Here is a 13914-nt window from a genome sequence, read left to right on the forward strand (position 1 = left end):
ACCCCAATTCTATGGGGGTCCCTATGGGCATCTATAGGCATTGGTACACTACGGGGGTCCTTATAGGGGTCTATGGGGGATCCCAACCCTACGAGGGTCCCTATGGGATCCATAAGTGACCGCGGCCCCGCGGCCACCCCGCGCCCCCCGCTACGGGTCCCCGCGAGGGGCGTGGCCTCTCCCGCCCCCGTCTCTATGGTGCGGGGGGGGCGGCGGGAGGACCGCGCCCGCGTCCCTCTCTATGATCCCGGCTCACTTCCTCTCTTGGCCCCCCCCGGAAGTGACGCGTGGGAGAAAGAAAGACGGAGGCGGAGGAGGGGGGGGAGGGGGCTACCGGAAGCGGCGGCGGAGGCGCTTCCGGGTGTCGGGGCCGGCGGCGGTTCCGGCGGGCGCGGAGGTGAGTGCGGCCCCGCCCCCGCCCCGCCCCCCCGGGGTCCCTTTTGGGGGGGGGGAGGGGTGGGGGATGTCCCCGGGGGGTCGCCACACCCCCCCGGTGACGTCCCGCGAGGTGTCCCCGCGCTCCCGGGGACCCCCTGCAAAGGTGTCTCCCCGAGCCCCCGTGACGTCATCAGGGCGGCCCCCAGCACCCGGTGACGTCCCGCGAGATGTCCCCCGGGCCACCGGCGACGTCCCGGTGGCATCTCCGCACCACGTTGATGTCACCGGCCCGTGGTGACATCACGTCGGGTGTCCCCAGCCCTCGGTGATGCCCTGGTGCCATCTCCAGCCCATGTTGATGTCACCGGCCCATGGTGACATCACATAGCGTGTCCCCAACCCTCGGTGATGCCCTGGTGGCATCTCCACACCACGTCGATGTCACCGGCCCGTGGTGACGTCACGTCGGGTGTCCCCAACCCTCGGTGATGCCCTGGTGGCAACACGTAGCACGTTGATGTCACCAGCCCATGGTGACATCACATCAGGTGTCCCCAACCCTCGGTAATGCCCTGGTGCCATCTCCAGCCCATTGTTGATGTCACCGGCCCATGGTGACATCACATAGCGTGTCCCCAACCCTTGGTGATGCCCTGGTGGCATCTCCACACCACGTCGATGTCACCGGCCCGTGGTGACGTCACGTCGGGTGTCCCCAACCCTCGGTGATGCCCTGGTGGCAACACGTAGCACGTTGATGTCACCAGCCCATGGTGACATCACATCAGGTGTCCCCAACCCTCGGTGATGTCCTAGTGGCATCTCCAGCCCATGTTGATGTCACCGGCCCATGGTGACATCACATAGCGTGTCCCCAACCCTCGGTGATGCCCTGGTGGCATCTCCACACCATGTTGATGTCCCCAGCCCACGGTGACATCCCATCGCACGTCCCCAAATCCCGTTGCTCTTCCCTCAGGTATCTCCAGACCTCACCGACGACCCCGGTCGCCGCCGGCGCCCGTCCCCGCCACCATGGCGGAGGCCGTCCACTACATCCATCTCCAGAACTTCAGCCGTTCGCTGCTGGAGACCCTCAACGGCCAACGTTTGGGCGGCCACTTCTGCGACGTGACGGTTCGTATCCGCGAGGCCACCCTACGAGCCCACCGCTGCGTCTTGGCCGCCGGTAGCCCCTTCTTCCACGACAAGCTCCTCTTGGGTCACTCGGCCATCGAGGTGCCACCCGTTGTCCCCAGCGGAGCCGTACGGCAGCTGGTAGAGTTCATGTACAGCGGTTGCTTGGTGGTGGCCCAGTCGGAAGCTCTGCAGATCCTCACCGCCGCCTCCATCCTCCAGATCAAGACGGTCATCGACGAGTGCACCCAAATCATCTCCCAGAGCCGCGGCCCCAAGGCGTTGCCCCCCGCCCGCCCGCCCCGCCCCGAACCCCTCCCGCCGCCCGCCGATCCCCGTCACAAACCGCTGCCGGTACCGCCGGTACCGTCGGAACCCGACGTTCGATTCGGTCCGAGTGAGCCGGCGCCCAGCTGCCACAGCCGCAAGCAGCGGCAACCGCTGCGGCTCCAGTTGCCGGTGAAGGAGGAGGAAGAGGAGGAGGAGGAGGAAGGGGGAGGCGCCGCCAGCGCCGGTGAGGAAGGTTTCGCCCCGCCGCCCTTCGCCGCCGAGGAGACCCCGTTTTTCGGCGCTCCCGAGGTCTTCGCCGATGCTTTCCTCCCTCCCTGGCCCGGCGAGGACGGGGGCAAGTTCGGGCCCGATTGCAGCCTGGAGGCGCCGGGCCGGCCGCCGGCATTTGGGGCCAAGGCAGCACCGGGTGGCAACGGTTTTGGTTTTGCGCCGCCACCGCCGCCGCCACCGCCGCCGCCGCTCTACGAGGGGGGCGCGGAGGTGGGGCTAAGTGGTGGGGGTGTCCCCCCGACCCCCGAGGTGGCCCAGCCCGGCCCCTCACGCTGTCCCGAGCCCTCCTACCAGTGCGGCCACTGCCAGAAGACCTTTAGCTCCCGGAAGAACTACACCAAACACATGTTCATCCACTCCGGTGAGGGGACGCAGCAGGGGGGACACGGTGGAGACAGACGGGGCGGGGAGGGGGACGGGACACGACATGGGGCTCCCCCGGCTCCCCAGGGGACTGCGGGGCCGGAGCAGGTTCCGTGTGGGGGGACGCAACGGGGACGGTGAGGGAGAGGTGGGGACATGGAAGGGTGGGAGGACGTTGCAGGGACAAGGACGGTGCAGTGGGGGAGATGGGAGGACGGGGACATTGGGATGGGGATGGTGACATTGGGGGGTGGGGGCGTGGAGGGATGGGGACGGGGATGTAACAGGGACCCACGTTGACCTGTGTTGACCCATTGTCGCTCCACGTCAATCCACGTTGACACACGTTGCTCCGTGTTGATCCACGTTGACGTGCGTCGCTCCACGTTGGTCAGTGTTGACTTGTGTCACTCTGTGTTGACCCATGTCACTCTGTGGTGATCCACGTCAGTCTGTGGTGATACATGTTGATCTAGTGTTGATCCGTGTTGATCCACATTGACCCCTGCTGATCTATGTTGACCTATGTCACTCTCTGTTGCTCCATTTTGACCCATGTTGACCTGTGTCAATCTATGTTGACCCATGTTGATCCAGTGTTGACCTGTGTTGACCCATTTTGACCCGTGTTGGTCAGTGTTGACCCATGCCAATCTGTGTTGAGCCATGTTGATCTGTGTGGCTTTCTTAATCCAGTGACCCATGTTGATCTATGTTGACCCATGTCACTCTCTGTTGCTCCATTTTGACCCATGTAGACCTGTGTTGACCCATGTTGATTGGTGCTAACCTGTGTTGACCTGTGCTGACCAATGTTGACCCATGTTGACCTGTGTTGATCCACGCTGACCCCTGCTGATCTATGTTGACCCATGTCACTCTCTGTTGCTCCATTCTGACCCATGTAGACCTGTTTTGATCTATGCTGTCCCATGTCATTCTATGTTGAGCCATGTTGATCCAGTGTTGACCTGTGTTCACCCATGTTGACCTGTGTTGACCCATTTTGACCCATGTTGGTCAGTGTTGACCCATGCCAATCTGTGTGGACGCATGTTGTTCCGTGTTGCTTTGTTAATCCGGTGACCCATGTTGCTCTGTGTTGCTCCATGTCAACCTGTGTTGATCTGTTGACCCACGTTGACCTGTGCTGACCTGTGTTGATCCATGTTCACCTGTGAAACCATGTTGACCTGGGTTGATCTGTGTTGACCCACATTGATCTGCTGACCCATGTTGACCTGTGTTGACCCATGTTAATCCATGTTTACCTGTGGATCTGTTGACCCATCTTGATCTGTGTTGACTTATGTTGCTCCATGTTACCTGTGTTGACCCACGATGACCTGTGCTCATCCTTGTTGACCTGTGTTGACCCTCATTAATGGACGTCACTCCCTTTTGACCCATGTTGATCCATTGACTTGTGTTGATCTATGTTGACTCATGTTGACCCATGTTGATCCATTGACTTGTGTTGATCCATGTTGACTCATGTTGACCCATGTTGAACCACATTGACATGTGTTGACCCATGCTGACCCATTAACTTCTGTTGCTCCATGTTGACCCATGTTGACCCCGTCAACCTGTGTTGCTGCGTGTTCCTCCATGTTGACCTGTATTGATCCATGTTGACCTCTGTCAACCTGTGTTGCTCCGTGTTGATCCATGTTGACCCATATCGATCCCTGTTGACCCATATTGATCCAGGTTGACCCACGGTTGTCTCTCTATAGGCGAGAAGCCCCACCAGTGCTCCATCTGTTGGCGCTCCTTCTCACTCCGTGACTACCTGCTGAAGCACATGGTGACCCACACGGGCGTCCGCGCCTTCCAGTGCGGCGTCTGCTGCAAACGCTTCACCCAGAAGAGCTCCCTCAATGTCCACATGCGCACCCACCGCCCCGAGCGCTTCCAGTGCCGCCTCTGCACCAAGGGTTTCTCCCACCGTACCCTCCTCGAGCGCCACGCCGCTGCCACCCACCCCGTGCCACCGCCGGGGCCACCGCCAGGGCCGCCGCCACCTGAAGCCGGGCTGGCAACGTGGCCAGGCGCCGAGGCTGCGGGTGCTGGCCCCACTCACACGGCGTGAGGGTGCCCCGGGGGGTCTGTCACCCCTGAACTGCCTCAGGGGTGGGCTTTGGGGCTCCCCTGTGCCCGTGGACAAGCCCCTGGGCCTGTCTGAGCACCCCAGGGTGAAACCTGGAGGACTTTGACCCCACCCCAGCTGTGGACTTGATGCCCTAGATGGACAGACGGAGGGAGGTGGGGTCCATCCCGCTCGTCCCCTCCCAGTGACGTGGTTTCCTTCCCCCCAAACCGCGGTGGTGGGGGTGGTTAAACAGACTTGGTGGAGCCGGCAGGTGGTGAAAATCAACACGTGGGTTTTAAGGACCATTTTAGTGCTGTTATTGCAATTTTTTTCCCTAAAAATTCCCCCCCTCCCCACTGCTTGCCCACATGACATCTCACTTCCTGAATGGTGGATGCCAACCATGGGCACGTGGCCACCATGGAAGGGCCACAGTAGCCATTGGCTACACCATGTGACCTCCCCAAGTCTTTGTGATGATGATGGGTGTCAACGGGACCAAACTACATCCCTGTGGCCACCACAGACAAGCTGTAGTAGCCACTGGGCCATGTCATGGGTTCTCCCTGAGTCTTTGTGTCTACCTTCGGGCCCAATGCCACCTCTTTTTGCCCACGTGGCTTCTCCACGAGCCAATGGGAGGCACCAGTGGGGCAAAACCACATGCCCGTTGGCCACATCATGGGCTCTTCCCAAGTCTTTGTGTTGACAATAGGCGCCAGTCTCTGTGGCCACCACAGAAGGTCTGTAGTAGCCATTGGCTGTGTCATGGACCCTTCCCAAGTCTTTGCATCGGTGATGGGCACCAAAAGGGCCAAACCACATCTCCATGGCTACCACAGAAGGGCTGCAGTAGCCGTCGGCCACGTCATAAGTCCTCCCCAAGTCTTTGTGTCCACGTTTGTCCCCAGTCCCGTGGCTTTTTACCTACGTGGGTTCCCCACAAGCCAACAATGGGCATTGATGGAGCCAAACCATGTCCCCATGGCCACCACAGAAGGACCATAGAGTCACTGGCCTCATCATGGGTCCTCCCCAAGGCTTTACTTTCACAATGAGCACCAGCGGGGCCAAACTATGTCCCCGTGGCCACCATGGAAGGGTTGTAGCAGCCACTGGCCACATCATGGCTCCTACTTAAGTCTTTATGTTGACGATGGGTGCCGACAGGGCCAACCCACGGGCATGTGGCCATCACAGAACAGCTGTAATAACCACTGACCACATCATGGATCTTCTTGAAGTCTTTGTATTGATGATGGGCGCCAACAGGGACAAACCACGTCCCCATGGCCACCACAGAAGGGCTGTAGCAGCCATTGACCATGTTATGGATCCTCCGTGAATCTTTCTGTTGATGATGGGCATCAGCAGGTCAAGCCACATCCTCGTGGTCAGTCACCACAAAAGCACCATCATCTGCTCCACCACCTCCTCCTCTCTCCTTGGGGAGCCCCTCAGAGCCCCCGGTGCATTGCCAGGGCTGGACCAGGCCCCCGCTCAGCTGCGTGGAGGCGGCGGTGGCGAGCAAGGTGGGAGCCGCGGCTGAAGGTCTTGGGGCAGTCGGGGCAGCGGTAGGGCTTCTCACCGGTGTGGGTGCGCTGGTGCTCGAGCAGACGGGCGCTCTCACCAAAGCATTTGCCGCACTGGCCGCACTGGAAGGGCTTCTGGCCGCTGTGGAGACGGCGGTGTTGGCTGAGGTTGGAGCTCCAGCCGAAACGTTTGCCGCAGGCGCCGCACTCGTAGGGTTTCTCGCCGGTGTGGGTGCGCTGGTGCTGCAGGAGGTTGGAGTTCTGGGTGAAGCTCTTGGCGCAGGCGCTGCACTTGTAGGGCTTCTCGCCGGTGTGGGTGCCCAAATGCCGCATCAGGTGCGAGCTCTGCCCAAAGGCCTTGCCGCACTCGGTGCACTTGTAGGGCTTCTGGATACTCGGGGGGGGCGTGGGGGGCAGCCCCCAGGGCCAGGCCAGGCCGGGTGATGGGGGCAGCGGTGGCGACGTCACCGGGCTCTCGGGGGCATCTGTCTCTGGGGACCTCATGGTGCCTGTGGGGACATGGAGATTGGCATCGCCATGGGGATCCCTAATTGCCCTCCCTGAGCTTCTTAATTGCCCGCAGTATCCCAAACTGATCCCTGGAATGCCCAAATCGCCCCTGAGCTCCCAAATCACCCCCTGATCTCCCAAATCACCCCTCGGATCTCCCTCACTGACCCCCCCGCTGGATCTCCCAAATTACTTCCCAAGCTGTATGGTGCCCTCTCAGACCCATATCTCATTTGGAGATGGCCAGGAGAAACATGGAGGTCAGGGATGGACCCAGGTTGGAGCAAGGACCCCTCAGAGGTCCCATGTGTCCCCCCCGCCCTGGTGGGATGGAGCTGGGGAAGAGACCCAGGGATGTGGTGGGGCTCCATCCTTGAAGGTTCTCAGACTTCACTGGGAGGAGCCATGAGGAACCGGGATGAGATGGTCCTGCTTTGATCAGCGTTGGACCTCCGCTGTCCCATCATGCTTTGCAGTTACCCCCCCCCCCCCCGTACCCCCTCCCCGGCTGGGCTCACCTCCATGGGTACCAGGTACCGTCCCCCCATCCCCGTCCCAGGCATCGGGCGGCTCTTCTGGCTGCTCCATGGTCTGTGGGAAGACACAGGGTGAGTGGGGGGGAGATTTAGGGGGGGGTGTCAGCACCCACCTCCCCTAAAAGAGGACCCAGGCATCCAGAGTGGGAATGGGGTGGGGGTGGGCACCCTCTGCTAGGGCTGGAGAGACTGGGGGAGCCCTGGATGGGCTGGGGAGGGGGCAACCGGGAGGGGTCCTGGGGGGGGTGGGCAGAGGTGAGACATTTGGGGGGGGGGGCACTGACTATGGGGGTGCACCGAAGGTGAAGGGGGGAGTGTGAGGGACCTCTGCACCGGGAAGCGGGGGGGGTCCCAAAAAGAGGGAGGGGGGGACCGGGGCGGCATCGGGGGCTCACTGAGGGGAGGGGGCACCCGGAGGGTGGGGGGCAGGACTTAGAGGGAGAGGGGCAGCAGCAGGGGGGTGCAGGGGGGGCTCCGGGCCGGTCCCGGGGTGTCTTTCCCCGGGGTGCCGCCCCCCCAGCCCCTCACCTAACAGCCGCAGAGCCGCCTCTGCCCCGCGTCCCCGGAAGCGCTCGGGAACCGCTAGGGGCCGCTCCGCACCGCTCGGAGGACCGCGACTCGATGGTGTTAACCCCCTCCGCGCCGCCTTGCCCCGACTCCTTCCAGCCCGGGAGGGGCCCTGCGCTATATTTTGGGGTGCGGGACGTTTTCCTCATTTCGACAGGTTTTTGCGCCATTTTGGGGCCTCACCCCTCTGTCTCCCAAGGGCTGTGGGGGGCCCCGAGGGGCAGAGTTAAGGGGACAGGGTTGGGGGGGTGTCTCCAGGTCCCTGAGGCTGCAGGGGGGCATCCAGAGCTGAATTTAGGGAGACAGATGGGGGGGTCCAGAGCTGAATTCGGGGGGGCCCCGAGGTGATTCGTGTCCCCACGTGCGTGTGACGAGGCCGGAGCGCTGGTGGTGGCTCCCTGAGGTCCCCGCAGTGACAGCCAGAATGAAGGGGATTCCCGATGTCCGTGTTTTGGGGTCCTTTGGGGTTCCTGGCAGTGGATTCGGTGACATCCGGCGCCCGTTTTGGTGTCCCCAAGGGCTACTTGTGTCCCCATGTGCGTGTGACGCGGCCGGAGCGCTGGTGGTGGCTCCCTGAGGTCCCCATGGCAACGGGCAGAGTGAAGGAGATTCCCGATGTCCGTGTTTTGGGGTCCTTTGGGGTTCCTGGCGGCGGATTCGGTGACACCCGGCGCCCGTTTTGGTGTCCCCAAGGGCTACTTGTGTCCCCATGTGCGTGTGACGCGGCCGGAGCGCTGGTGGTGGCTCCCTGAGGTCCCCATGGCAACGGGCAGAGTGAAGGAGATTCCCGATGTCCGTGTTTTGGGGTCCTTTGGGGTTCCTGGCGGCGGATTCGGTGACACCCGGCGCCCGTTTTGGTGTCCCCAAGGGCTACTTGTGTCCCCATGTGCGTGTGACGCGGCCGGAGCGCTGGTGGTGGCTCCCTGAGGTCCCCATGGCAACGGGCAGAGTGAAGGGGATTCCCGATGTCCGTGTTTTGGGGTCCTTTGGGGTTCCTGGCGGTGGATTCGGTGACACCCGGCGCCCGTTTTGGTGTCCCCAAGGGCTACTTGTGTCCCCGCTGGTGGGTGACGAGGCCGGAGCGTTGGCGGAAGCGCTTGCCGCAGTGCGGGCAGGGGAAGGGCTTCTCCCCGGTGTGGATGCGGCGGTGAGCGGCCAGGTGAGAGGCGACGGCGAAGGCTTTGCCGCACTCAGCGCAGGCGTGGGGCCGCTCGCCAGTGTGACCGCGCCGGTGCAGAGCCAGCGCCGAGCTCTGGCTGAAGCGTTTGCCGCAGTGGGCGCAGGCGAAGGGTCGCTCGCCGGTGTGCACCCGCCGATGCACCGCCAGGTGCGAGGGCACGGCGAAGGCTTTGCCGCAGTCGGCGCAGGCGTGGGGCCGCTCGCCGGTGTGCAGGCGCCGGTGAAGGCCAAGCGCCGAGCTCTGGCTGAAGCGTTTGCCGCAGTGGGCGCAGGCGAAGGGTCGCTCGCCGGTGTGCACCCGCCGGTGCACCGCCAGCCGGGAGCGGGCGCCGAAGGTCTTACCGCAGTCGCCGCAGCGGTGGCCCTCCGGCGCCGGCGGGGACGTGGGGACGCCACGCTGGTGGCAGGCGGCGTCGGTGGCGTCGCGGGTGGGTGGCATCGGCATCGGGGGTGGTTGCGGAGGGTTGGCGGGGCCGGGAGCTGTGGAGAGAGGGGAGGCTGAGGGGGGGGACGGGCTGTGGGGACACGCGGTGTGACGTGGGGGACACATGGAGGGACACAGGAAGGGACATGGGGGACACACGGAAGGACACGCGGTGTGACGTGGGGGACACGTGGAGGGACATGGGAAGGGACGTGGGGGACACACGGAAGGACACGCGGTGTGACGTGGGGGACACGTGGAGGGACACGGGAAGGGACGTGGGGGACACACGGAAGGACACGCGGTGTGACGTGGGGGACACGTGGAGGGACACGCGGTGTGACGTGGGGGACACGTGGAGGGACACGCGGTGTGACGTGGGGGACACGTGGAGGGACACGCGGTGTGACGTGGGGGACACGTGGAGGGACACGCGGTGTGACGTGGGGGACACGTGGAGGGACACGCGGTGTGACGTGGGGGACACGTGGAGGGACACGGGAAGGGACGTGGGGGACACGTGGAGGGACACGCGGTGTGACGTGGGGGACACGTGGAGGGACACGGGAAGGGACGTGGGGGACACACGGAAGGACACGCGGTGTGACGTGGGGAACACGTGGAGGGACACAGGAAGGGACGTGGGGGACACACGGAAGGACACGCGGTGTGACGTGGGGGACACGTGGAGGGACACGGGAAGGGACGTGGGGGACACACGGAAGGACACGCGGTGTGACGTGGGGGACACGTGGAGGGACACAGGAAGGGACGTGGGGGACACACGGAAGGACACGCGGTGTGACGTGGGGGACACGTGGAGGGACACGGGAAGGGACGTGGGGGACACATGGAAGGACACGCGGTGTGACGTGGGGGACACGTGGAGGGACACGGGAAGGGACGTGGGGGACACACGGAAGGACACGCGGTGTGACGTGGGGGACACGTGGAGGGACATGGGAAGGGACATGGGGGACACACGGAAGGACATGCGGTGTGACGTGGGGGACACATGCAGGGACACGGGAAGGGACGTGGGGGGACACGGAAGGACACGCGGTGTGACGTGGGGGACACATGGAGGGACACGGGAAGGGACGTGGGGGACACACGGAAGGACACGCGGTGTGACGTGGGGGACACGTGGAGGGACACGGGAAGGGACGTGGGGGACACACGGAAGGACATGCAGTGTGATGTGGGGGACACGTGGAGGGACATGGGAAGGGACATGGGGGACACACGGAAGGACACACGGTGTGACGTGGGGGACACGTGGAGGGACATGTGGTGTAACATGGGGGACACGGTGTGACGTGGGGGACGTGGAGGGACAAGGGGACACGCGGAGGGACATGGGGACACGTGGTGTGACATGGGGACATGCATAGGGACACATGGAGGGACATGGGGACACACGGAGGGACACACAGTGTGACATGGGGGACACGTGATGTGATGTGGGGGACATGCAGAGGGACATGGGACACACGTGGTGTGACATGGGGGACATGCGGTGTGACGTGGGGGACACGTGGAGGGACACACAGTGTGACGTGGGGGACACATGGACACGCAGCGTGACACGGGGACACACAGAGGGACACACAATGTGATGCGGGGAACGCGGTGTGACATGGGGACACACGGAGGGACATGGGGGACACACGGAGATGAGGACATTCCAAGTGACACTGGGACACATGCAGAGTGACATGGGGGACATTCGGAGTGAGATGGGGACATGGGGGGACACGCGGTGTGACGTGGGGGACGCACGAAGGGACATGGGGGACATTTGGAGTGACACGGGGATGTGGAGGGACACGTGGTGAGACATGGGGGACACGTGGAGTGACACGAGGATGCGGGGACACAGGCAAAGTAACATGGGGACAGGTGGAGAGAGACGGGGGACATTTGGAGTGACACGGGGACACACGTGAAGGAACATGGGGGACATTTGAAGTGACGTGGGGGGACACGTGGTGTGAGAAGGGGGACACATGGAGGAACACGGGGGAGATACACGGGGACACAGAGGACACAGCGCGATGTGAGGGGACACGTGGTGTGACTCACGGGGACACGGAGGGACACACGGAGTCACAGGGGGTGTGGGGGGACACCTGGCGTGACATGAGGGGGGGACACGGGGGATCTGGGGAGAGACACGGTGGGGACGTGAGGACATACGGGGACACGAAGGGACTTTGAGAGACCCGAGGACACACGGGGGACGTGGTGGGGACACAAGGGGGATCCCTGAGGGACATGGGGGGACACGAGGGCACGGGGGGGGACACACACCGAGGGGGATCCGAGGACCTGCAGGGGACATGGGGGGGACCCAGGGGACACCGAGGGACCTGGGGACATGGAGGGGGACAGGAGGGGACCCGGGGGGGGGGACGCGGGGTGCTCACCAGGGGGGACGTGGGGGGGACGCTGTCCCAGGGTCACCAGCCCCCAGGGGTCCTCGGCCAGGAACATGGCGCCTGCGGGGACACCACCTTCAGCCAGTGCTCCCAGTAACCCCCAGTGCCCTCACAGTGCTCCCAGTAAACCTCCATGCTCTACCAGGACCACCCCCCTGTAGTGCTCCCAGCAACTTCCAGTGCTTCCTGTGACTCCCCCCAGTGCTCCCAGTAACCCCCAGTGCCCTCACAGTGCTCCCAGTTCTCCCCCACAGCAATCCCAGGCCCCTCCCAGCACTCCCAGTCCCTCCCCAGTGCTCCCAGTACCCCACAACACACCCAGTAACCTCTTGGTGCCCTCCAGTGTTCACCCCTCCAGCCTCCCCAGTCCTCCCAGTCCCCCCTTAGCACTCCCAGTCCCTCCCCAGTGCTCCCAGTTCTGGCCCCCAGCACTCCCAGTGACCCCCAGTGCCTACCCCCCCCAGCCTCCCCAGTCCTCCCAGTCCCCCCTTAGCACTCCCAGTCCCCCCTTAGCACTCCCAGTCCCTCCCCAGTGCTCCCAGTTCTGCCCCCCAGCTCTCCCAGTGACGCCCAGTGTCTACCCCCCAGCCTCCCAGTCCCCACCTTAGCACTCCCAGTCCCTCCCCAGTGCTCCCAGTTCTGCCCCCCAGCTCTCCCAGTGACGCCCAGTGTCTACCCCCCAGCCTCCCAGTCCCCACCTTAGCACTCCCAGTCCCCCCTTAGCACTCCCAGTCCCTCCCCAGTGCTCCCAGTTCTGCCCCCCAGCTTTCCCAGTGACGCCCAGTGTCTATCCCCCCAGCCTCCCATTCCCCCCCTTAGCACTCCCAGTCCCCCCTTAGCACTCCCAGTCCCTCCCCAGTGCCCCCAGTTCTGCCCCCCAGCACTCCCAGTGACTACCCCCCCAGCCTCCCAGTCCCCCCTTAGCACTCCCAGTCCCTCCCCAGTGCTCCCAGTTCTGCCCCCCAGCACTCCCAGTGACTACCCCCCCAGCCTCCCAGTCCCCCCTTAGCACTCCCAGTCCCTCCTCAGTGCTCCCAGTTCTGCCCCCCAGCACTCCCAGTGATCCCCAGTGCCTACCCCCCAGCCTCCCAGTCCCCCCTTAGCACTCCCAGTCCCTCCCCAGTGCTCCAAGTTCTGGCCCCCAACAGTCCCAGTGTCCCCCAGTGCCTACCCCCCCCAGCCTCCCCAGTCCTCCCAGTCCCCCCTTAGCGCTCCCAGTCCCCCCTTAGCGCTCCCAGTCCCTCCCCAGTGCTCCCAGTTCTGGCCCCCAGCACTCCCAGTGACGCCCAGTGTCTACCCCCCAGCCTCCCAGTCCCCCCCTTAGCACTCCCAGTACCCCCTTAGCGCTCCCAGTCCCTCCCCAGTGCTCCCAGTTCTGGCCCCCAGCACTCCCAGTGACGCCCAGTGCCTACCCCCCAGCCTCCCAGTCCCCCCCTTAGCACTCCCAGTACCCCCTTAGCGCTCCCAGTCCCTCCCCAGTGCTCCCAGTTCTGCCCCCCAGCACTCCCAGTGACGCCCAGTGTCTACCCCCCAGCCTCCCAGTCCCCCCTTAGCACTCCCAGTCCCTCCCCAGTGCTCCCAGTTCTGGCCCCCAACAGTCCCAGTGTCCCCCAGTGCCTACCCCCCCCCAGCCTCCCCAGTCCTCCCAGTCCCCCCTTAGCGCTCCCAGTCCCTCCCCAGTGCTCCCAGTTCTGCCCCCCAGCACTCCCAGTGACGCCCAGTGTCTACCCCCCAGCCTCCCAGTCCCCCCTTAGCACTCCCAGTCCCTCCCCAGTGCTCCCAGTTCTGGCCCCCAACAGTCCCAGTGTCCCCCAGTGCCTACCCCCCCCAGCCTCCCCAGTCCTCCCAGTCCCCCCTTAGCACTCCCAGTCCCTCCCCAGTGCTCCCAGTTCTGCCCCCCAGCACTCCCAGTGACGCCCAGTGTCTACCCCCCAGCCTCCCAGTCCCCCCTTAGCACTCCCAGTCCCTCCCCAGTGCTCCCAGTTCTGCCCCCCAGCACTCCCAGTGCCCCCCAGTGTCTACCCCCTCAGCCTCCCCCAGCCCTCCCAGTCCCCCCTTAGCGCTCCCAGTCCCTCCCCAGTGCTCCCAGTGCCCCCCCCGCCCCTCTCCCAGTACCTCGGGCGGGCCCGGCCCCGAGTCGGGCCGAGCTGGCGGCAGCGGCAGAAAGGGGGATGGGGGGGGAAGGGGGGGG

The 13914-nt window shown here is 64.2% G+C and overlaps 2 protein-coding genes across 2 annotated transcripts; one reads left to right on the forward strand and one right to left on the reverse strand.

Annotated features, from left to right (window-relative positions):
* Positions 1–57: 57 nt before the first annotated feature.
* ZBTB45 (zinc finger and BTB domain containing 45) lies at positions 58–4841 on the forward strand. The gene is made up of 3 exons (XM_069774808.1): positions 58–397; positions 1358–2437; positions 4179–4841. The coding sequence occupies exons 1-3, from the start codon at positions 73–75 to the stop codon at positions 4532–4534; spliced, it is 1761 nt and encodes a 586-aa protein (XP_069630909.1). The 5' UTR covers positions 58–72; the 3' UTR covers positions 4535–4841.
* A 926-nt stretch (positions 4842–5767) lies between these two features.
* LOC138683251 (endothelial zinc finger protein induced by tumor necrosis factor alpha-like) lies at positions 5768–11927 on the reverse strand. The gene is made up of 3 exons (XM_069774814.1): positions 11712–11927; positions 8729–9338; positions 5768–6460 (listed from the first exon to the last, which is right to left on the reverse strand). Exons 1-3 carry the CDS (start codon positions 11776–11778, stop codon positions 5992–5994), a joined length of 1146 nt encoding a protein of 381 aa, XP_069630915.1. The 5' UTR covers positions 11779–11927; the 3' UTR covers positions 5768–5991.
* Positions 11928–13914: the final 1987 nt, after the last annotated feature.

Source organism: Haliaeetus albicilla, chromosome 32 (assembly GCF_947461875.1).
Source record: "Haliaeetus albicilla chromosome 32, bHalAlb1.1, whole genome shotgun sequence".
Lineage (NCBI taxonomy): Eukaryota > Metazoa > Chordata > Aves > Accipitriformes > Accipitridae > Haliaeetus > Haliaeetus albicilla.

What these genes read in the sequence shown, in the direction of transcription:
- ZBTB45 (XM_069774808.1), top strand. Translation starts at nt 73, where the DNA reads ATGGGGGATCCCAACCCTACGAGGGTCCCTATGGGATCCATAAGTGAC. An exon ending in CGGTTCCGGCGGGCGCGGAG is followed by an intron (nt 398 to 1,357) that starts GTGAGTGCGGCC and finishes CTCTTCCCTCAG; the next exon opens with GTATCTCCAGACCTCACCGA. An exon ending in ACACATGTTCATCCACTCCG is followed by an intron (nt 2,438 to 4,178) that starts GTGAGGGGACGC and finishes GTCTCTCTATAG; the next exon opens with GCGAGAAGCCCCACCAGTGC.
- LOC138683251 (XM_069774814.1), bottom strand. Translation starts at nt 11,778, where the DNA reads ATGTTCCTGGCCGAGGACCCCTGGGGGCTGGTGACCCTGGGACAGCGT. An exon ending in TCCCCCCCACGTCCCCCCTG is followed by an intron (nt 9,339 to 11,711) that starts GTGAGCACCCCG and finishes CTCTCTCCACAG; the next exon opens with CTCCCGGCCCCGCCAACCCT. An exon ending in ACCCACCAGCGGGGACACAA is followed by an intron (nt 6,461 to 8,728) that starts GTAGCCCTTGGG and finishes GCCCCCCCCGAG; the next exon opens with TATCCAGAAGCCCTACAAGT.